At 40.1% G+C, this 24,254-nt stretch overlaps 1 protein-coding gene across 1 annotated transcript in view; it reads left to right on the forward strand.

Annotated features, from left to right (window-relative positions):
• NAALADL2 (N-acetylated alpha-linked acidic dipeptidase like 2) overlaps positions 1 to 24,254 on the forward strand; it is a gene marked incomplete at both ends in the record, with an annotated part of 383,945 nt that overhangs the window by 90,219 nt on the left and 269,472 nt on the right. Inside the window, one exon of the mRNA XM_082486918.1 lies at positions 9,549 to 10,050. Coding sequence (XP_082343044.1) covers positions 9,549 to 10,050 — 502 coding nt within the window. The remainder of the gene's footprint in view (positions 1 to 9,548; positions 10,051 to 24,254) is intronic.

The raw sequence follows: 24,254 nt of genomic DNA on the forward strand, positions 1-24,254 counted from the left end.
AAAATATAGTAAAATTCCAATAAAGCTAAATTGTAAATGTTGCCATCTTCTGCTCCATAATATATTATTTTTAGAGCTCCATGTCATTGTTGAAATTGATAAAACTCAATAAAACCCCACTGAGCAAGAAATGAAAAAAAAAAATCTTTAAAATGTACCCTGAAATAAGGATTATTTTTTTTTTTATAAGTACTGACCTATTTTCCTACAGCAAGTTAGAAGACCACAGGATAGTGACAAACAGAAGCATTTTATTTGTGTGTATCAGTATTTTAAATATATCATTTAAAATACCGTTTTATCTGAAAAAATTACTCTTGACATGAGACATTAGGTCTTCATATGTCACGTGTATCTTTGATTTCCATGTGAAATCATAGTAATAGGAAGATTTGTCTTCTGTAACTTACCTGGTTACAGAAAACATTTGTGTCATTAATCCTAAGCTCTGAAAACCGGTTTAGATCATCTGATCTAAGCACAGGTCGCAAGTGGTGTTCCCCAGGGCTCAGTACTGGGACCAGTCCTGTTTAATATCTTTATCAACGACCTAGACGAGGGGATTGAGTGAACCCCCAGTAAGTTTGGAGACAACACCAAGTTGGGTGGGAGTGTTGATCTGCTTGAGGCTCTGCTTGATGGCTCTGCAGAGGGATCTGGATGGGCTGGATCGATGGGCCGAGGCCAATGGTATGAGGATCAACAAGGCCAAGTGCCAGATCCTGCACTTGGGTCACAACAACCCCATGCAGCACTGCAGGATTGGGGAAGAGTGGCTGGAAAGCTGCCTGGTGGAAAAGGACTGGGGGGTGTTGGTTGACAGCTGGCTGAACATGAGCCAGCAGGGTGCCCAGGTGGGCAAGAAGGCCAATGGCATCCTGGCCTGTATCGGGAATAGTGTGGCCAGCAGGACTGGGGCAGTGATTGTACCTTTGTACTTGGCACTGATGAGGCCACACCTTGAATACTGTGTTCAGTTTTGGGCCCCTCACTACAAGACAGACATTGAGGTGCTGGAGCATGTCCAGAGAAGGGCAAGGAAGCTGGTGAGGGCTCTGGAGCACAAGTCTTATGAGGAGTGGCTGAGGGAACTGGAGTTTTTTAGCCTGGAGAAAAGGAGGCTGAGGGAAGACCTTATTGCTCTCTACAACTACCTGAAAGGAGGTTATAGTGAGGTGGGTCTCTTCTCCCAAGTAACAAGTGATAGGACAAGAGGAAACAGCCTCAAGTTGTGCCCGGGGAGGTTTAGGATGGATACTAGGAAAAATTTCTTCACTGAAGGGGTTATCAGTCATTGGAACATGCTCCCCAGAGAAGTGGTTGAATCACCATCCCTGGAGTTATTCAAAAGATGGGTAGACGTGATGCTTAAGAGACGTGATTTAGTGGTGGTTTTGGCAGCATTAGCTTGATGGTTGGACTTGATGATCTTAAAAGTCCCTTCTGACCTAGATGATTCTGTGATTCTATCTTGCGAATCACCAGGAGTTGCAGCGAGTTTGCAAACAAAGTCCATTCTGCTCTCCTCCACACCAATGTCAGTTCTGGTCTCTTCAACAGAAGCCATAGGAACAGGGTTTTGAGAGTACTTGCCCAGCTGGAGCCCTGGCTCTTCTGCGGGAACAGAAATTGTGCACAGGTTGGTCCCACGCTGAGGTTTTGTAGAGGAAGCCTTTGTCTTTAGTTTTATTCTTTTTAAAAACGGATTTGAAATATCGCCTTTTAAAAATTGCCTTATCTCATGTATAGAGAATTTTATATCTGAGATCATTCAGCTTGGAGATGGCATGTCCTGAAGTGTCTAAAAAGCTGGTTTTAGAAGAGCTTTTCGAAGAGACTTGAATGCAACGTATTGTCTGCAGTCTACATTTTTACTGAAACTTGGTCTTAGGTCCTCAGCGTGTCTCATGCTTGCGTGTCTGTCAGGGGACAGACCGAAACTGCAGGGCTTACTCAGGTCCATCTCTTATCTTTGGACTAGGCTGAGGGTAGGTAATCTTATATCCCAACTGCTCCGTGGTCATCAGTTCGGGTTCTGGTTTGTTCCCCCCACCCCCAGCAGAATGTGTTAATGTTTTAATTGCTAGATTTTGGCAGTGATTGTTAAACACCAGGAATGGAGTCTGTGTTCACCACGAGGCTGGATTCCTGTTTGTAGCTCATCCATGAAAGTGACCTTTTTGGTGTTTTTCTTGATGGTGTCTTGTTTGGGGTTTTTTTTTGTGGTTTTTTTTGATTGTTTTGGTTTGGTTTTGTTTTCCAAAAAAGATACGGATTGAAATCACATGCTATTTCATAATGCTGGTTTGCACATTTGGAGTGTGGTAGACTCCCATTAGCACAGTTTCTTAAAGTGTAGTCGCTTGCAAGTGTACAGTTTCCAAATTTTCAAAGTTAAAATTACTTAATTTTTTTGACAATAATTTAAACGCAATTGACTGTAATTAACAAGCAAAAAGATATTGAAAAAATATCCAAGTGAAATGTGCCCAAACCAAGGACTGGCAATGTAAAAATTTCCAAAGCAGAAATGAGTCATATAAAATTAACTTTCTTAAGAACTGCTAGGGCCTGTTATTGCAGCTATCGCTGTCAGCATTTTCAAGTTAAACGCCATTTACGGTAACTTTATTTTGCATCAAATCCAACTATAAGCTTACGTGCAAATGCCCCAATAATAGTTTTTGTCTTGGTAAAGCTTTGTGTTTTATTTCTTTCAGAGGCAATTATAATGTCTGGGGTAATGTAATGCAAAAATGTATTATTGATGAAAACTTGAATTTGGAAAAACAATACATGCAGGCAAATGGAATACTAGGTTAGCATACAGGAGTTGGTATGAATAGAAATGGGAAAAGGGAAGGATTAAGATGTTCAAAGAACAGTTTTGAGCGTGTTGATTGCTTTGCAAGAAGAGGAGGTTGCTGCGAACCGTCCCAAATCCCCCTGGGCCTGAAGGGGCAGAGGCCTTCAGTGGGTGACTTCACCCAGCATCCAGTGGCGGCTGCAGTTTAAACCAGGCTGTGGCAAGGACCGGCTGAAACACAGGGCTAAAATTTCTTCTTTTCCAGGAAACTTATTTCCTACTTTTTGCAACTGCATCCCTTCTGAATGTGTTGGTTTTTTTTTTTTTTTTTTGTTGCTGTAATTGTGTAACATCTCCAAGTCCCTGAAATCCAAAACAGGGATAAGAACTCCAGCGCTTCTTTTCTGAGGGACCCTTGGTGCCAGCTGGGCTTTCCCACCCCATCAGCTATTGTCATTCCCCAGGGAAGCTGAGGAAGAGCTGCTGGAGTGCGGTGGCAGCTCCAGCTGCAGGGAAGGGAGGAGTTGAGGGGCTTTGGGCAGGCGTGGAGAGGACAGAATCGTGCTGGAGGAGCCGTGCCCAGTGTGCTGGGGATGGAGATGGCCCGGGGCCCAGGCAGAGATGGTTGGGGCAGGAGAGGGTTAGGTGGTGGGGCTGTGGCCTAGTGCAAACGAACAAAGGTGTAGGACGTCATTTCTTCGCCTTATACCATGTTTAAGAACAGTGCGTAAACGCACGCACATGACACATCCCTCCTGGTGCTGAGTCCCGTTTCTCCATCCACTTTTTTGCTTTTAGAAACACTGCAATCCTGTCCAATGCCCTTCCCAAGGAGAGCAGCAGGATCTGAGTACGGAGCCCAAAGGAAAGATGACTGATTAATTCATGGACTAAGGAACTGGTGGGGGGGGGGGGGGGGAACTTCTCCTTCCATGTTTGAGACCATTGTTCTGATGTTTGCAAACGAGTGCGGTAAAGAGTGAGCAGATAGAGTACTGCGCTGTGACCCATCTGAGCTGGAGGGAAAAGCTGTTCTGAAAATGGAAGCAAAGCCAAGGCAGCAGCACAGCACGTACCACAAGAAACGCACAGACTTCATAACAGAGCCATTTATACTGATCTGATTATGCTGCAGTTTTAATAAACCTCCCAGGTAGGCTATGCATATATCAAGGATGCTGTTAGCTACTATAAGTTCAGTAAATATTTCTGAGTTTTGTTTCAGACGGGTAGGTATTTGCAAACTAAACATGTCTGAGGATGGAAAAGATCTATGTTAGCAATACATGCCCAGCATATTAGAGACAAGCTGAGTCCGCCTCATCTTTCTGTGATAATTGTCTGCTGGGTGAGAAGGAGCCTTCCTAGCAATTCTTCCTTCTCTGAGCCCCAGGACTTCAAAGGATCTGAAAAGGCAGCAGGCAAATACATACGTGTATGTATTTGGCACACCTGACTCGCCCGGGATATTCTAGCTCAAGTGGCTGATGCGTTTGTCACTGCTGCGACAGGCACGTTAACTCTTGCTTCCCAAGTGGACATCATTGTGTGCGAGTCTTACCAGTCAAGGTGCGTTGTAGACCCTGTTCTTGTCATGTACTCATCCTTTCTGTTAATATTAATAGTATCCTGGTCCACGCAGCTGTTCATGGTATAATAAAATAGAGACCTTATAGCGGCCTTCCAGTCCCTAAAGGGGCCTACAGGAAAGCTGGGGAGGGACTCTATCAGGGAGTGTAGTGACAGGATGAGGGGTAATGGTTTTAAACTGAAAGAGGGGAGATTTAAATTAGACATTAGGAAGAAATTGCTTACTCTTAGGGGGTGGTGAAACATTGGCCCAGGTAGCCCAGAGAGGTTGTGGAGGTCCCATCTCTTGGAGGTGTGTTCAAGGCCAGGCTGGATGGGCCTTTGAGCAACCTGGTCTGGTGGAAGGTGTCCCTGCCCATGGCAGGAGTTGGAACTAGATTATCTTTAAAGTCCCTTCCAACTGAAACCATTCTATGATTCTGTGAAAATTGGTGAGAGATTTTGAAGAAGTTAAATATTCAACATTACTCACATATGCCAAGAACGTACTTAATAGTGTTATATGAAGAGATAACTTGGACTCAAAGATTAGAGGTGTTCTACACACCACCTTTCTTAAGTCTGGTCTCTCTGTTCTGTCTTCTGCTACAACACTGAATGTTTTTTTAAGTTGTGTTTGTCTTGAGTCAGCTAGTGAAACATGAACAATTGATAAGTTTAAGTTTTGTCATTTGTTTTTACACCGTGGTTGTGCAGAGTGACAAGGAACTCATTTGTCCTGCTGTAACTGCACTGGTTCCCAAGCCCATATCCCAAACGGGAGGGAAGGGAAAAATCATTACTGCAGAAAACTAAGGAAGTGATGATGGAAATATCACATTATTTTTTTAATTACAGTGTAGTGCAATGTCGCTGTTGACAAGGGCATCATAATCTCTTCTGCAAACAACTTCTGTCAGGGATTTATAACTGAAGAAATTTGTCTAGGCCTGAAACTTGGCATCATCTCATTTAACAAAGTACTAAACTGTTGCCCTATGCACTTTTAAGACTTGTATGTGCGGTGGGTGTTGGTTTCTGTGGTAAGTACAGCTATTTGCCCTTCAAACAGGTGACGTTCTATCTACTTTGGGGATTTGCTTAGGGGCAAAAAGATTGCAAGGACTGAAAGCAAAAGCACTGTGAACAGAGGACACAGAGAAGAAAATCAAAGTGAAAGAGCCTTCAAAATGAGATTAGCCAACAAGCCTGGATTTCTGGTGTTGTGACTATACAAAGAAGCCGCAATGCCTTTAGGTACAATTCCTGGGTGAAGTGTGCCTTTGCAGTAATGAACGCTAAGTGGCCCAAGAAGGCGTTGGCTGTGGGCACTTGCCACTCTTCCTGCTGTGAATGAGCCTGCTAATTGTCTCAGCTGTTTATGAACTGGATTTAACAACTACAGCACCGGTCACAAAGAATTTACTGTAATATATTCATATTGGTCTTTCCCAGTTGGTTTAATAAAATGTTCCTGTGAGGTGACCTTTTTGTTGTGGCGGTATTAGGGAGTGGCAGCGACACAGATGCAGCACCTTTCATGTCGTCCTTATTATATCATTTTCAGAGGCTTCAGTGATAAGGGATTCGAGCAGGAAAGCTATCACAAAAAAAAAGTTTCTGGTTCTTTCATAACAAGATGTATCCATCGGACAGGATGTAAATGTGTTATTTTTAAGATCAAAGATGATGTAGATAGTTTTGAAATAGGCTCGTTAAGGCAACAGCGATCTTATAAAGCTGACTCTCCTGATTTCTGGTGTGCAGTTAATTGAAAGGACATTTAACATTGATTGGATACCTCTTTATAAACATTCTCCCCACAAATAAGTGGAAGTTATGCGCATCAAATGTTCATCAGATTTTTGCACAACAAAAGAAATGCACATCAACTTTATTGGTCATCAGCTTGGCTCTGTCCAGTATTCCAGAGTTTATGATCCCCTTTGCTGTCCCTATAGAATGGCTTTAAAGCTCACTCGGTGCACATTCAGATTTCTGGCGTTTTGCAGTTGCTCTTTTATCTTTATAATAAAACATGTATTTAACAACAATTAAATGTTGAAACAGCTTGCTGGCAGATGGGATGGATTTTCTATCTCCTGAAGTTTTCAAAAGTGTCTTTCAAAAATATGCTCATTTTATGGTCTGTGTTATAGAGAAGACTGAACTAGAGTATGATAGTGATTTTTCTTGACTTCATAGTTTATCTGTATTTCTATTTTCCTTTATTATTATTATTATTATTCTCTATGTAGTGTTTTCTTTATCTATCTAATCCCTACCTAAAATTGCATTTAATACATAGTCTTTAAGTCACTCCTACTTCCTTAACCAGCCGAATGCTGAATAGAACTGGTAATATAGATTACATAGCACAAATGAGTTGTGCCTTGAGAATCGGGAGATCCCTTTCTAAAAAAATCACTGTTGGCATAGGTAAATACATTGCAGGCCCTACTCAGATATTTTGGGGTAAATTGTGTTGTGTCCATACACTCTAATAATGAACTTAGCAATATTAATAGAAAAAGTGAAGATGTTAACAGGGGTTACTCTTGCATTCTTTGCATTCTTTAACTAAAGCACATACGTTGCTAAGAAGATCCCATACACCGAAGACAGGTCTCAAATATACAACTGAATTGAATATTGATTTTTATTTTAGTTCATTTAGTTGTTTGGGTTTTTTTCCTGGCGTGAGGTAACTTGTTTTGTTGCTTTGTATGAAAATTGAATTGCTGAGATACTAAGTTGTGGAATGTGGCTACTACTTATCTGCATTAACAACCATTTAAAGAAATTTCACAGGATTTTTTTATTATGTGCTTATGTGTAGATTTAAAGAACCTTTATTAATACACTCCATTGAACGATAACATACATTTTTAAAATGTCATAAATGCAGAGAAAACTTAACTACCACAGATATGCAATGGTCACCATTTATAAGTGAAGCAAGATTAATATTTGCCATGTAACTGCATCTGAAAAAACTGCCTTAGTTCCTATTCTCTGGGCAATAGTGTAGTAATATGTTAAGGGTTTATTTATTTGGCTAAAGCAGTTTGTTATATGACTTGTAATTCTCGAGTCAAAATTATGTATTTATGGAATACAGTAATGATTTGGTTTGCTTTTAAAGGACAAAACACTTGCCTTTAAATTAATTTCTAATAAAAAGCAGTATGAAATGGAGTTGGAAAGATGAGGTTGTTGGGCAGTTGCTATTATCTAGTAGTGACCTTTGTCATTGATGTATTGCAAATTAATGCCTCCACCAACAAAACAGGAGGAGACAGAGTGAAAGGGCAGATAAATAGTTTGAAAATTGGCTTGCTCAATTTTCCAAAGAATATTAAGAAATCACTTGATGTCCAGTTGGTACTTGGTAAGAAGCTTAGCGCACCAGGGATCAGTTCTGGGGCTGATACTATTAAATATCTTCCTTAACAACCTGGATGAGGAGACAGTGTGCTCCCTTGAGAAATCTCGAGGTGATGCCCAACTGTGGGGGAAGAGGTTGACCTGCTGGATTGTAGAGCTACGCTTCAGAGGGACCTTCACAAACCTGAGGGCTGGGCTAACAGAAGGTCTGAAAAGTTCAGCCAGAACGGCTTTGCAGGCGTAAGCCATTTGTTGACTCAACTGGAATTTAGAGAATAACATTTGTTACCGTTATTTAAATAGATAATGCGGCTTTTCTCACTCGTTTAAGATGCTTTAGTTCAGCTCACTCTGAACTCCGTTGGTTCCTCTGCATATAGAAAAATTTGGACTGCAGGCGAAGCATTGATTTGCAAAGTGTATACAATAGCTACTACGCTTGAAACGCGTATGGCAAGTACGGGCTCTCTGGACTGTATCCTGCCTGACAGGTATAGGCAAGGGATGCTTATATGGCTGTACCAGGAAATAGGATCTGAAAATTGGTATTGTATAGAGCAAGGCAGTCTTTCAGTGAACAATAGTGTTTCATTGTATCGATGCTTTCTAATGGTTTGCTCTCTGCAGAGAACTTCAAAAAGCTAAATTCTACTTTGCCATTACAGTAGGGTCATCTGTTATGTGGCTTTAATAATGTTGTCTGGAAGTAAGTTTTAGAGGAAGAAAATGCCTTAACATGTAAAACTGGAGGGATAATGTAGTGTTGTAGGTGTCAGTCTGATACCCATCACTGTGAGAGGTTTAATATCTTCATCTTCGTTTTATTCTAATTGATGAGTGAGTCTGATGTTTGAAAAGCCCTAAATTACACGTGCTTATGTGATGGAGTAGCTATTGTCAAAGTATGGAGGAAAACGGCACCCTATTGTTGCAGTCTGTTAAAAATGATTTGTTGAAAATTGACTTTGAATGTTTGTGTTGGAGGTCAGAGTTCTCTTTAGAGGGCTCATACTTCCATAGAAATATCTAGAAGTGCCACAGATATGCCTCACTATTAAAGGAATGATTTTGATATAAATACTTACCTGGCAGTGCTTTTGATTCATTAAAATGGGAAAAATAAGTGGAGCAAAACGGCTGGGACAATTTCTAAGTAAATTCATCAGTCATTCAGGAACTATGCATTTAAAATACCTCTAAATAATAGAATGCTCCATCTAAACGGAAGCCTTTTATTGATGTTTAAGTACAGTGTCACCCTGAAATTTCTTTTTTAACTTATCATTTCCTTGTGTTTAGAATCAGATCAGGCAAGTTATATTGTTTCTAGTTTTTCAACTTTATTTTAACAGCATTATTTTGTATGGTGTGTGAAATGAAATTGATACACACAGTTGTTAAGTTTTAAAATTACTTTCAGGTAATAAATAATTGTTTTGGAAATTCTGTGCCTTCACTCAATTTTTTTAACATTATCCTGGGGACCGACTAAATAATAGGATAACGTTTTTGTTTTGCCACTGGCACTTGAAAAATCCCCTTTATTCATATTCTTACAATATATTACATTCGTTTAAATATCTTCTTTCTCCTCTGACAATGTTCATGGGACTGCTGATCCTACAAAAAGATAGGACGATGGAAACAGTGTGAAATACCGCGAACCCAGTTTTTGCTTTTTGTTATATGTGTTTGGTTCTTCCAGCTTTACGAAGAATAAATAAATTGTTTATGTAGACATGAGGAAATAAACATTTACTTTTTTTTTTAAATTTTGTTTTAATAGATAAAAAGATGGCCTATCACAAAGTGAATGCAGACCAGAGAGCACAGGGGCACTCTCCGTACCTTGACAATGATGAGCTCCAAGCCACAGCGCTGGAACTGGAATGGGACATGGAAAAAGAGCTGGAGGAGCCTGGCTTTGACCATTTCCAACTGGATGGTGCGGTCCAGCATCATCTGGGAAACTCGCAGAGCCCTGACCTTGATCTGGAGCCCATCCAGCCATCATCTTCTCCAAAGGGAAGATTCCAGCGGCTTCAGGAAGACCCCGACTACATCTCACACTATACAAGACAGGCACCAAAGAGCAACCGCTGCAATTTTTTTCGGATACTGAAAGTATTTTGCACTGCTTTGATTTTATTTATTTTTGGAATTGTGATAGGATATTATGCACGCAAGAAATGCCCTTCTCCCCCGACGTCTCAAGAACCAAACAACCTTCATATCTACCATGAAATTCTCAAGGAAATCAAAGCTGAAAATATTCAACGGATTTACAGGTATGTACTTTGACGTATTTTTGTCTAAATGTAGCCAGGTGCCGATGGTAGAACTTCTTGTGATTTGTTTTCTGTGGAATATTATTTACAAACCTTGGCTTTTTCTTCGTGTTCAGTTTTCTTGTGATGCTTGGGAAGCTTTCATATACCTATATGAATCTAGAGTAATTTTTAACAATGTGGATTTGTGTTAGTCATTATAATTTTTGCTTTAATAACATTCTATTGCTAAATATATTAATATTAGCTTTAATATACATGAATTGAAAACCATAGACAATTCAAAGTGAATAGAAATATAGACGACGGACCAGCTGTCCTAGATCCAGTTGATTGTCAGATAACATTGTCGAAAAGCAAGATTTTATATGGTGCTTTGTAGGATTTGGTGCTTTAAGAAATCCCCATCTAATCTCTGGCAAATAAGTGAATCCTGGCTTTTGTTTTTCAGTCTATACGGTAAAATAAACCTGATTTTTTTTTTTTTTTTTTTTTTTCCCTTTAGTACCTGAATATAAAATGTTGTAAAATGGCTACTGTGACTGGGTTTGACTTTTTTTTTTTTTTTACCTCCCTCCTTTCCCCCCCACCCCCCCGGTGGAATCTTTTCACTGCTTTGAAAGTTTATGTAACACGTTTGTGTCAGTATAATCACTTTTCTGTAGCAGTGAATGTGGAAGAAACTAGGTTTTCCTGCCAACTTTTGAAGGTTATTTCTCTATGAGGGGGGAGATGAGCTTATTTCTGGCTTCTGGAACTGCAAGTTCCTTTCTCATGATAAAGGAAACGCATTGCAGATCTCTTGTTCAGTACCAGTTCAGAAGCAGCAGAACTTGCATACGGTACCTGAGGTTAGAAAGGACTGTTGTCATGGTCATCCCGAGAGTTGTTCTTAAGTAAATCAGAAATACATTGAAAGTAACCACAGAAGTCTTCTAATTTGTCTTTTATTATATTTGCTAAACCAAGTCTAAATCCTGAAGCGGTTAGTACCGTGTCTTGAGCCAACACTGTTACTAAATTGAAGGGAAAAAATAGGTGCGAAGGTTTTCATGTCAGTTCTGATGTGCTGAACTGACCCTACTTTATACAAATCTAATTATTTTCAAAATGGGAAAGGGCGTAGGGGATGAAAAATGTTGACTGAATAGTAAAAAATTAACCTCTTTGTCTTCTCAGGGAGTAAATTGAACTGAATTCTGTCATTAGGCTTAGTCATGAACAAAGTATTGGAATAAGCTAAGCCCTACTGATTGGGTATTACACAAATTACACCAAATTGCAGAGAACTGTCAGTCTCGGGATAATACTCCAGTTCTTTGTGTTCAGGGACTGGAAATCACCATTTTATTATTTCAAAGGGTGGTTTAAAAACATCCCTTTTCAAACTCTTCATCACTTTTCAAACTATTTCAGCTAGCTTTTAGGATATTAGTGAGAATCTGGACTTTAGGTAAAATAATTATATGAATAATTTGGAACTCATGTAGTTGCTATCCTTTAATTAACATAATTCTTAGCATTTGGTAATTTTTTTCTACATAATATAATTTTGACAAATATAGTCAAGCATTAATTCAGCTACCTATAAATTCTGTATATAAATAGATAATCAATGCTTTTAGTATACTGCATTGCCCACAAGGTTTTTCTTAACCCAACATTTTGATCTGAGACAGATTTTATCCTATGTTGTGTTGCTTTCCCTCAACATCTGTTTGGCAAGAGTCTGAGCTACTGCAGTGAAACCTGGGTCTATACAGTCCCACAAATATAGATCACGCAACATATGTTGCTTTGGGGAGAAAAAAAAAAGCCCAAACCTGACAAAATCAATATATGTTATTGTAAGATTTCTTTCAATATAATATACTTCGAGTTACTACGAATACGTGGCAGCTGCTTAGCTTGCAATTTCTAAACGTTACCGAGAATGACATTAATTTAATTTTCTTAGTTTACTACTTAGATCAGGCTCAATAATGGTAAGGGATTTTGCTAACGGTCCTGATAAAGGACTTAGGAGAAAAATATACAAAAGACACAGCAGTGCCAATCGCATCACCCAAGCAGACATCACCTTAATGTGCTTGGAGGTCTGGGGTGGGAACTTCCTATTGGGGTGATATCTGCTGCAGTCGGATGAAGCTTTGAGGATTGGGACCCTCTGGGCTTCTAAAGAGGTTGTGGAAGTGCACTTGTGTTGGTTTTGCTGGGATTTGGACTGGATTTTGTGTGAGTTGAATGAAACCTCTCTGCCAATCTGTGCTAGGAATGGAGAATCGTGTATGATAACAGGAGTTTGTCTGCATGGTGTGCTGAAATGGGAGATGCGGGTATTCCTGTCCATCTTCTCCACTGGAGGCTCTTGGTGAGAGCCCGTGTGCTGCTCCTCTGTCAGCCCCGTACAGGCCATCTACATCAGCCAGGTCCGTGTTAAGCATTTTTGCCAGCAGACATACTAGAAGTCAGTAGGTTAGAAAAGTCACTGCGTTGGTTTTTATTCCTTCAACTTTGCACCTTGCTTCCCATGAAACGTCAATGCTACAGAAATTCAGTGCAATTTAGCACGGTGGTAATTACTGGTCTTGGCCAAGTTACCTAATTAACCATACAGCCTAAGTAAAGATTATCTCTGTAAAGCCTTTTGAACCCCCACCCCCTGTAGGGAAGTGCTTAAAATGTTGACAATAAAAAGTAGAAGTCAGTTTACTCCTGATGTTTCAGAGGTTTCAAGAGGACTTAAGTTGTCAGAGGTGCCGGAAAGGGGAAAGAGGTCACCACGAAAAACTGAAGAGTTTTCCTTACCCTGCACATTGCATTTTATGTGCTGACAAAAATTAGGACAAATATTTTTAATAGCATTCAATCAGTAAACCTAGCATTTTAGGAGTGTGAATACTAAACTTGCTCAGATAGATAGATAGATATTAGATATAGGAAGATATTAGAGAAACAACCTGCTCCATAGTATGGGCAGAGTAAAACTGGTATAACTGGTCAAAACAGACATAATTCTGCAAACATCACTGAGCTGATAGCAATCCAGGAGTATTCTGTTTGTTTGTGCCATGAATATGACTTGTCTTAAGATTTCTTTTGGAAGATATATGAAAAGGCTTTAGTTCAAGTCTGGTATAACTTAGCTCCCACAAGCCTTCGGGGTGAATATAAAAAGGGCACATAAAATCCCACATCCAAAAGAGAACAAGTAGAAGTCGAGATACCAAATACCTCAGGCACTGTTTATAATTATATCTGTGACCAGCCAAATTTACCAGGGCAACACAGATGGACAAAGCTGGTAAAATTTGTAGGCTGGAAGTAGGCGATCTCCTGGGACAGCTAGGTTGAGACTCCGTGGCAAGATTGAGTTCTCGGAGCCCTTTTAGAGAGAACGTGTCAAGAGGGCATAGCTGGAGAGTAGTCAGCTGTGCTTTGAGTCCGCAGTCTTGCTCCCTGTGGAATGTGTCTGCGGCTCTGCAATACAATGAATGGTTAGAACAGGATTTTTCAGAAGTGATGAATGCGTTCAGATGTGGAAGTCTCTAAAGTTTATGATAAATGTTTAAGGTTGTAAGAGGCAGCCTTTCAAAACTACAGAAGCACCCAACAATTTCGTTAAGCACGTTGTTCTCTCAAAAGTAAATGAGCCCAATATTCAATGAAAACTGTCACTTTTAAGCTACTTCATAAAATGGGATTCAGATTTCTGATATCACTTAAGTGCATTTGAAAATTCAGCTGGTTTTTACTTCTCGCTGTATATAAAAAGGGGGATGCTCAAGATGTATATCTTTATCCTGTTGTTGTATGTCTGCTGGATGCAGGTTGGCTATCTGAAGAGTAGATTTTTTTTTTTTCTTCCCCAAATTAAAGATGAGTGTGCCATTTGTGCTCTGTAGTGTCCTCTCTGCCTCATGGGAGATTTTCTTTTTTTTCTCGCTGTACCTTTAGCACAAGACGAGGGAAAAAAATCTGAGTCACCCTGGTCTGGAGTTAGAGGGAACATTATCACTGACTTCAAGGTTACTGTCACCAACTGCCAAGGTTTTGGTCGTCATACATTGCTAAGCTTTTATGTTTTAGAATGGTAAACATTTGAGTTTTGTGCAAACTGAACTTTGGTGAGTGTTTTCAGTTAAGATTTGAGTTGAATATTATTAAATTCTAAAGAGACGAGGTAATGAAAGCACAAAAAGTAGCAGAAATACAGTCTCTTCAAAGACCTCTGATATTCTAATAACTACTGCTATCCAACTTGGCATCTTTTTCTTAAAGATAATACACTGTGTTGCATGTTTAACAGTGCAGAGCATTTCAATAGGGGAAATACAAAAGACGGTATTTTTATTTTATATGTAATTACTTCAATTTTGTTTCTCCAAAACCAGATAAAAATGAATCAATCCTAATTTGTTTGGAAAATTTGGGGCTATCGTATTTATTTTATAGGAAGTTGCAATTTTGAAGTTGGCTTGTGTAAATTAAACTGATAAACAAAGATTCATGTTGAATAGTAAGTGTAAAGGAAAATGGACAGTTGTGTTGATGTCGATGATAATTCTAGCTATACCTTATTTATCAGAAGAGTTAATTTTCTCAAACACTATTTTTAACATTCTAATAGTCTTCACTGTGTAATTTCTTTCAACAACCACACCTCTCGGTTACTGTCAGATTCATGGTCCTCTTGCATACATTTTTCCATGATTAAGAGTGGGGAGCCACAAACAGAAGAGTCTTTGCTTTGCTCTTCATCCAGTCTATAGAGCAGCTCCTACGTTTCAGCTCTGCTTTTCATCCGGTATATTCTCACTCAAATGCTTTCTTCGCTATTGGTCATCCTCCCCCCCAGCAATAGGGAGGTTTAAATCCCCTTGTAATACATCTGGTTGTAACTAACTGTCCTTTGGAGGCATATCTGTTCCTTCTTCCAGCTGGTAATATCACCCGCAGAATCTCACAAATCCATCTCTGGCAAGAATTGATTTGTCACTGGTGCCTGCTGCCATCCATAACTTAAGCTTAATTCTTCAAAGGGCTTTGGGAGAGGAGACAGCAACTGCTCTCCGACGCGGTCACGGCCAAAGAAACAAAAGTGCCTACGCAGTGAGAAAAGGAGTTTACTTGTTTTTTTCTGAAAGTGAGAAACTTTCATACCCAAGCGTTGGTTGTTCCTGATCAGTTATAATCAGACCGGTTAAAAACCTGGAGCTTCACACCTTTTTATCGGGTGAAGCCTGTGAAACACCGACCTCGCAAGCAAAGAGAGCCCAGAACTTCTCGGAATGTGTCAGTTCTGGAGTTCTTGACTGAATTAAATTTACAGGCTGCTGCTTGGCAAAATTGACTGTGCTGTCCCAGGAGTGAGAAATCACGGCAGGAGCAAAGCCTCCTGTTCTAAAGGAAGGGTATGAGGAGAGAAGGGAGGGCTCCGGTGACCGCTTCTCTTAGGAAAAACCTGTTTTGACCCTACTCCTGTTAAAAGCTGCTTGTAATTGATAGCTACATGCTAATATCTACACGGCTGATGGTAGCAGTCTGCTGGCCTAGACCAGCGCTCACTTTACTTGTCACAGTATCACAGTATGCTAGGGATTGGAAGGGACCTCAAAAGATCATCTAGTCCAATCCCCCTGTCGGAGCAGGGACACCTAGATGAGGTTGCACAGGAAGGCGTCCAGGCGAGTTTTGAATGTCTCCAGAGAAGGAGACTCCACAACCTCCCTGGGCAGTCTGTTCCAGTGCTCTGTCACCCTCACTGAGAAGAAGTTTCTTCTCAAATTTAAGTGGAACTTCTTGTGTTCCAGCTTGAATCCATTACCCCTTGTCCTATCATTGGTTGCTACTGAGAAGAGCCTGGCTCCATCCTCATGACATTCCCCCTTTATATATTTATAAACGCTAATAAGATCACCCCTCAGTCTCCTCTTCTCCAAACTAAAGAGACCCAGCTCCCTCAGTCTTTCCTCATAAGGGAGATGCTCCACTCCCTTAATCATCTTAGTTGCCCTACGCTGGACTCTCTCCAGCAGCTCTCTGTCCTTCTTGAACTGAGGGGCCTGTCATCTGAGCGCTGCTTTTTGTGTCCCCTGTATACAGGCAAATTCTGCCTTTTGTCATGCCAACAGTTGAACAATGCACTGCAAAAAGCAAATCTCAGTAGGAACTCATCCTATTTCCTCCTGTATATCAGTCTCGGATATTTATTGTATTGCCAAGAAAACGCAAGTATTAAATAGAGTTAGACTGTGAACGACGTGCTGTCTGCCACATCTTTAGAAAGGGACGTTGGCACTTTCCTGGGTAACCAGGAACTAAGTGAGCTCTCTAGATTTATTTCATTCCCGCTCTGGCTCATCACTTGGGATTCTCTTTATTCACATGGTAATTCTGAATGTGTATTTATAAGTACAAAGCCCCTTTTGAGAGGAGATAAGAGTAATGTCAAACAAGTGAACGTTCCCACTTATCCTCCTGCTGCCTCCCCAGCAAAGAATGGCTCTGGGAACATGGGGAGGTGTCTTTTGTGGAAGAAAGATGGCCCCCATGACCCGAGCGGTATCTGTGGAACAGCGACTTGATAAATTTAGGCTCCAGATACCCACTTATGTCAAATATATATATATTTTTTTTTAAACCAAAAAATAGGTTATAGCTGTACTTCAGAGGTATTAATAGTAAGGCTTGTCTGTTTTATCACTTTCTTTGGTTTAATTCAATTTGCCTCTTTTTCTTTTTCTTTTTTTCTTTTAAATTTGCCAAACATAGCTCTTTCATTTGTTTTTCTGTAGAAGAAAGAAATATATTGATATATTGCTTGACAAGGAGGTGTAAGTTTGTTCCTGTTAGGGTCAGTTACAGCATATGCTTATAAACTTCCTCTTCCTTTTTGAAGAAATGTCTTGGCTTATGGTTTACTTAACATCGTAAGGACATGTTTCATGTTTCAAGTCCACCATGTGGTTCACTGAGAACAATTTTTCCTCTCGGTTGATTTTTTTTTTAATGCTAACCATAAAAATATATTGATTTTTAGATGTTTGATTTGAGAAATTGTTTACAGTAAAGTCTGATCCTTTTTGTATTATAGCTGTGTCCTTTGTAAATGAAGTACACAGTGTTGCCTTAAAATAATCTTTCTAAGCAGAACACCAGTGATATATAGTCATGAATTAGATCCAATAAGATGTATATTCACATTGGCATGATAAGTAATGAGTCCTTTGATAAATTTCCTTATCTGTCGCAGCCCACGTGAATGGCTTCTGCCGTACTGCTCCTTTCTCAAAAACAACATACAGTTTTGCACTAAGGAAAATAGAAAATTACAATTGAGCCAACTTATCCGTTAAGAAACTCTTTAAAGACAAAAAAGGTATTTTATTTTGTCTTTGAGATGTAAGAAAATAAAAGCGAGCTTGCCAAACCTGTGAGACCTTCACTCAGAAAAAGAGAAGGAGGAGCATTTGTGTCTTGGATGTGATGTCCTGAGTGGACATCATAGGTCATCAGTGTGGAGACTAAGAATGAGGCTTTTGAGTATTTTCTTATCTGTATCATTCTTATTCCATATTATTTCTTATACGTGTCATTCCAGGAAGCATATTTTGTGGGGACAGCAAAATGTATAGATAAGCTAATTGGGAATTTCTGAAGGTGATTTTTTTGAAAAAATATATTTATTTGTTTCATAAATCTGCTTTTTTTTTTTTTTTTGTGGTACAGTGTCTGTTTCAAAGCAACATTCAGAGGCTCAGGGTGTAGATTTGAGAGGGGAACATGGGGCCCAGCTCAGTACTGCTGCGAGGTCCCATGGGACGTGGGGGACTGAGGGTCACGGTCCTGTCCTGCGTTAGGTGGAACAGGACGCGACACCTGAACTCCTCCCATCGGAGAGCTTTCCTGCACAACATCTGCATGTTGGCGCAGCGCCTCACGTTTTCAAAGAAAAAGTAACAGTAGTTTTTGATAGGCTATAGAGTACAAATGAATTTTCTTCTCTCACTTATTTTTGGATTGCGTAATCTTACTTATTTTGAAATTAAAGATTACCTTGCTGAAATTGCCTCAAAGTCATCACAGCAGAAGTGTAGTTAGGGTTTAGAGAGAGAACCAATTTCCGCGCCCATTAGTTATCTACCTCTTTACCATGACTGCTGAAAAGTGGGGGGCAATTTAGTCCCAATTAGAACAGCAGTTCTGAACGGTGACAAGTACTGCTTTTCCCAATAGATGATGCAATGAGCTGTGCCAGAACGGGTGAGGGAGTAATTTGCTTTTTTAGAGGTCTAACGTACCTCCCTCCTGCCTGCTTGGCGTGACGGAGGGATCAGGGAGGGACTGATGATACCCTGGTGCTGTTTTGAAAGCTCCAGTTTTCAGGGGGCTGTTTCTGTTTCAGCATGACAAACTGGAACAGATGGTGAAACATCTATGGATTTTAAAAATCCATAGCTTTTAAAAAACTTTTGGTGAGTGGTAGGCCCTGTGCTTGACTTTACCTGAAAAGGAGAAATACTTGACTACGCATTTGTGAGCGATTCTGACACTAACGCTGGCTAAAAAGCAGTATTTAGAGGCAAAAGACTTATTTACGTTGCCATCCATCAGTTTTATAGACGTAACCATACCATATTTCTTCTAACAGAAAGAATCTGAAGGGGAAAAACACACGGCCTGTTTAGATGACAACCGGGATTCATTTTAGGCCGATTGCTTCCAACGGGGAAATACTAGAGGAAGAGGACGCAGAAACTGGACAAAGCTGTCCTTCACTGTCCAGTCCTTGCAGCTCAGCAATTTTGGCTAGTGGTCCCAGGGACGTACTTACAAAGATACGGAGAAACAAACCTTGGAGTGCAAAACCCCTTAGCAAGTTAATTAGCGGCACTAGATACACCGACTACGTACTAATTGCCTGAACAACTGTAAGCGTCGGCTCCTGCTGAGTTAACTGCATTGGCTCGCAGCTTCGCCGGTACAGCGTGCTTGGAGGGTGGCTGCTTTCTCCAAGGAGATGGTGGCACAGGGCATCGCAAAGAGTTCTCTCGTAAAATTTCTTAAGCGCCAAACAGTCGCAAATTCCTGTTTAGGATGCATCTCTCATCGGCGGAGTGTAAAACTGAAGTCTATTGGTACTCTTGAGATACGGCGTTTGAGTGGAGTGCTGCAATTCCATGGTATGCACTGCAACAATTAGCAATTAGTTTCCTGCCTGTACACATAAATCAAATTAACAAAGCCTCAAGGGGAAAGACTTTTCTCAGCCCTCTTTGGTGGTGCTTTGACATGCAGTTCCCTACAGTCAGCACCTATGACAGCTGTTTGCTAGAAGCCTGCTAATAAGTCAGACTGTTACCAAATTTACTGAGTGCAGCAGGTCTGCAATTTGTTGTGCAGCATTCGGTTACCGTTCATGTGGCGTTCATAACTGAAGGCTACCAAAGAGCATTGCTAGGAATCGATCGGGGATAATGAAATTGATGTTGTCTGAATAATAATAAATTGTAATAATAGTCATCTACGGTAGTCTTGCATGTAGGGGCTTCTATTCCCAGTTCAATTCTCTTTGAAAGCTGATGAGTTTCTGAAGTGTAGTAACTGCCACACTGAAACAAATATGAAATGTATCGAAAAGTCAGGGCTTTTCCCAGTAATGTTGGAACTTGCACAGTGTTAGACTTCTCAAAATTAAACAAGTTGGCTGCCTTTTTTGAATTTCTAGGGTGTTCTTTACAGACAAGAAGTTAATGCAGGAGGTCTTGTATGTATGTCTGATATTTCTCAGTCTCAATAATGGGTAATCTTTAAACATGTGAGAAGTCTCATCCTTCATATAAGCCGATGTTTCCCTTGGCCACATGTAATTGACGCAAATTTACATACATATGATTTCCTGATGAACTTGTTCCTGTCCAAGTTAAAATACTGGCTCATACCTATTTTATGAGTATCTTTTCGAGGGTGCAAATGTTGAAATTGTCCAGTTAGATGGAATTTTCTCTATCCATTATTTATTTCTTTTAGTAAAATGTAAAAATTGAAAAGTGAATTGAAATGTCACTATCAAAAAAAACAGTGTTCAAATGGCTCAGAAGTAAAATTGGAAATCTTGTTTCTTGGAAACTTCAGGATTTTTATTCCTCGTTGGGGAATTGTGTGTGTGTGTTGACATTTCCTGCCAAAGCAATCTCTGGTCCTCAACCAACTTTAATGTCTTTGTTTATCTTTTGCGAAAGTTGGTTACTTAACAGAATGGAGAAAAATTAACAACTTCCATCTTCTCAGCTGTTGTGATGTTTTTCTTTCTTTTCTGTAGTTTCACAGAGACTGCCTTGCACTGCTGCTCTCAGAATCATAAAAGCTCAGTATGTGCAGTAGTCCTCAGGTCTTTCACTTTTAGCGAGCAAAAAACATTTGAAGGTTTTGTTCTTTTTACCTTTTTTAATGGGTGCTCAAGCTTCATTAGCCAGTAGGCTTAATTAATTGGGTTGTGTGAGGATTAAGGATGAAGGGTCACTGTTGCTGCGGGGTTAGGACCCCATCAAAGATTGACTTCTCCAGCAAATTTCCGAAAGCTCTTCAGAGAGGAGTTTCTATGAATTGTAGTATTTTTGTCGAGATCTGGGTCTAGAGAAAGGAAATAATTTGGGATGTATTTCCCTTGGAAGTTAGGGTATAGCTGAAGATTGATGTACTAATGCTCCTATATAATACAGAATTGAAGATCGATATACTAATGCTCCTACATAATACAGAATTGACAATCGATGTACTAATGCTCCTACATAATACAGAATTGACCAAATTACCAAAGTTTTGAAGCATGTTACCTTGACTCAACTATCCAATTCTTGTGTTACGCTCTATGGAATAATACGTTTTGCTTTTGTTCAAGTGGCCAACTGGAGCCTGTAGACTGGAGAAGGCCACGAGTTCTCCAAAACATGAAGATGGGAGACAGTGGGAAGAAGGATTGATAGTTAAAAATGGATAAGGAGTCCATGAAAACGTCAGCATGCCTTTGATGGAAATTGTTTTCTTGGTTCCAGCAGGACAGCTGTGATTTAGCGGAGAGCTCACATATTTGCAGTTACGATCGTGGCTGAGGCAGGAACATGTTCCCAGCGGTTCCGGAATCTCTTTCCTGTCAAAGGCTGCATGAGCCAAGGCTGATGCACTGCAGATTGAGACCATTTAATTATTTAAATAGCTGGCTGAGTGCTATTTGCAGGCAAAAGGTGGTAGCTCCGGGAAGTTGCTTGTTTCACGGCCATTTGTTAGTAATAGTTACTGAATGCTTTTATTTTTCATAAACGCCAACCTAGGTGATGGGCCCTGTGATGTGCATTATTAAATAAATAGACAAGTTTAGAAAAAGGCCATACGGTCATGAATAAAGTTTCCATTCCCTGTCAACTATTTAGGGAAGAAAGCAAGAAACTGAATTATTCACTATATGCTTAGTGCAAGGCAAATGGAACCTGCTGCGGTGCAAATACAAATGGTACTCTTCTCTATTATCATGCGTGTCTTTCTTTGCTAATATTTCTAGAAACTATTTAAGAAAATTAAGACCTGTGACAAAAAAGTTAGGTCTGCGTAGTCCTCAGAATCCTAGCGCAGACCTTATGGGGAATTTTGTTTCTAAATTATTCAGCCTATGTGCCGAAAGATAGGTAAGACATTGTGGTTTAGAAGTTAATACAGGTATTCCTTTTGTTCTTGTGGAAAAGTGTTGTGTTTTTTTTTTTTTAAATTGAAATAAGTTTTGTAATGACTGTTTCCTGTCGACAGAAATATATATATTTATATAGCTGTCTATTAATTTGTATACGGAGGTTTGTGCATATGTGAATATGTAGCTCTAATTTCACATAGCAGCTGAAGTTCTGTCCTTCACACTACACTTCTCAAAACCGTCATAGATTCTACTGCTCAGTACCACTGCTCTCTGCGGTCGTGGCTGAAACCTGATGGCCGTTGTAGTCCCAGGGCCAGAAGTACTTCTTGTATTCATACTTCTCAAAATACTCTGATGACTGTGTTACAGATGCGCAGAGTTATTAAAGACACAGTTCTGCACCGGAGGATGGGCCTCAACTCCTAATAACGTTTACATGTTTAGGATTTGATGATAAGTAAATATAGGTTGGGGGGCTTATCTCATTCACGGTGAAATAAGTATTAGCTAAAAGAAAAGTTAAGTTAGTTGATCGCAGCGCAGAAATATTTCCACGTGACAATAGATACCTGGGCTTCATAGTCTGGTGTGGGGAATAAAATACAAGAAGAACCAATGGCTGAAAGATCAACCATTAAATTAAAAATAAAAGTATACAGCACAGATAAGGTGATGATTGGAAAAAAAAAATCATTATGACTTTGTTATGTCGTTGGACAGCCAAACTGTCGTTATAGTGTTCAACACAAGGCAAAGTGTGTCTGTGGCGTAGAAAAGGCGAGGTGAGATGATTTAGTGGTTTCTTTCTAATGTTTTTTCCAATCTCTGTGTTTCATCAGTCTTTTCAAAGATTTTATTGAAGCATACTGAGATCAGTCAAATTCGTTACATGTACAGAAAAGATCTTGGAGTGGAAGTTTGAAAACCAATAGTACTTTGGTCATGGAACGAGCTCCTCAGAAGGTAGCACTGTTCGTTCTTTTTCCTAATCATAGCACAAGGACAATATGAAAAATTTTCCTGCTTTTGGATAGAAACCCAGAATTTGGATCTCCTTTTTTGAATTCCTCAAAGGAGTAGGAATTACTTTAAATAGGATTTAAAGAAAAAAAAAAAAGAAAAAGAAAGAAAGGAAAAGAAAGAAAGTTAACTCTGAATTTTTGACCACATTTTAAAATTACATTTGGCATCTCTGAAGTGAGAGTTGGCGCGTAGCCTGCGCGTTTTGGTGTCCGTACCCCTGAGTACCCAGAGCAGGAGACGACAGCTGGAGGAACACAAGAGGCAATTTCTACATGTGTTCTGCAGCACTTGTAAAATCTCTTCTAAATGAAAGTGACTGTGTTAATGCAGCCTGTGCCCAGGCTTGTTATGTTATGGGTCAAGTAAACTAACCAAAATCTTAAAAGCCGATGGAAAAGATTGCCCTCCAGTCGATCTTCCTGATGGCAGGGTGGCCCTGTTCGGCTCACCGTCCCTCTGCCTTCACGTGGGTTTCTGGCCGAGAAGAAAGCCGTTCTGAAAACACACTTCAAAGGCTGCAGCCTGCGCTGACGGCCTCTGCCTCTTGTCAGCTATGACATGGTCAGATGAGATCGGATTCCGCGATTCTTCATCAATTGGCTTCTAGGAAAAGATGATAAGTTCATCCGATAGAGGACGTACCGTCACATCTTGTATCTTGTATCATCACATTGAACTCCTAAATTTTTTGGAGTTAACCCTTCTTTTCTTTATTTTTGAGCTGTTTGAGCGAGGATGCCTGAGAGGGTTTGTTATTCATATTCTCTTTTGATTAATAAACCAAACTATGACAGAGGATTTGGGCTTAGGCAGTCGGCGGAGCCGGGCGCTGTCGCGGGGCTGCTGGGAGGTGCGTGGAGCTGTTTATAGCAGTGCTTTAACACTCGGGCTTTATCTGGGATTTGCAGCTCTCCACTAGCAAAACTTCTTTTCTTTTTTTTTTTTTTTTTCTTTTTTTTAACCAGACTCTGTTAAAACAAGAATCACTTGGTATTATTTTAGAAATACAAAGCTAAATAAATTAAATCCTACTTTAGTCTTACGGATTGGGAAATTGGTTTTACGTGCTTTCGTCACATCCTGGCGGGATTAATCTAACGCTCATTTTACAGTTTTGCCAGCGTCGCCGCGGCAGGATTTGTGCACAGATTGCAGCGGCAGCAGTGATCAGCTGCTCCCCGAGGACGAGCGAGGCGTGCAGAGGTTTAGGTCTCTTTTCCCTCTCTCTCATTTTCTCCTGTCTTGAAGTTAAAAAGGTCTCGCTGTTTGGGAAACAGTTAATTGGATCAGGATGAGTCATACCCTGGATTAAATGCTGGCAGTAGGATTGGATGCCTTCCCCTTAGTTAACGTAATTAAGACTGACATTAAAGATCAAATTATCCCTTACCAAATTAGAGCCTCAGGTAAGTAAGAAGCTCTTCAGGGACATTCCTGCCTAGCGCTGCCCCTGCCTTGCTAAGGAGGCTGTGGGAGCCCACCAGAGAAGCCC

This window comes from Vanellus vanellus (genome assembly GCF_965231255.1).
Source record: "Vanellus vanellus genome assembly, chromosome: 8".
NCBI classification, from domain to species: domain Eukaryota; kingdom Metazoa; phylum Chordata; class Aves; order Charadriiformes; family Charadriidae; genus Vanellus; species Vanellus vanellus.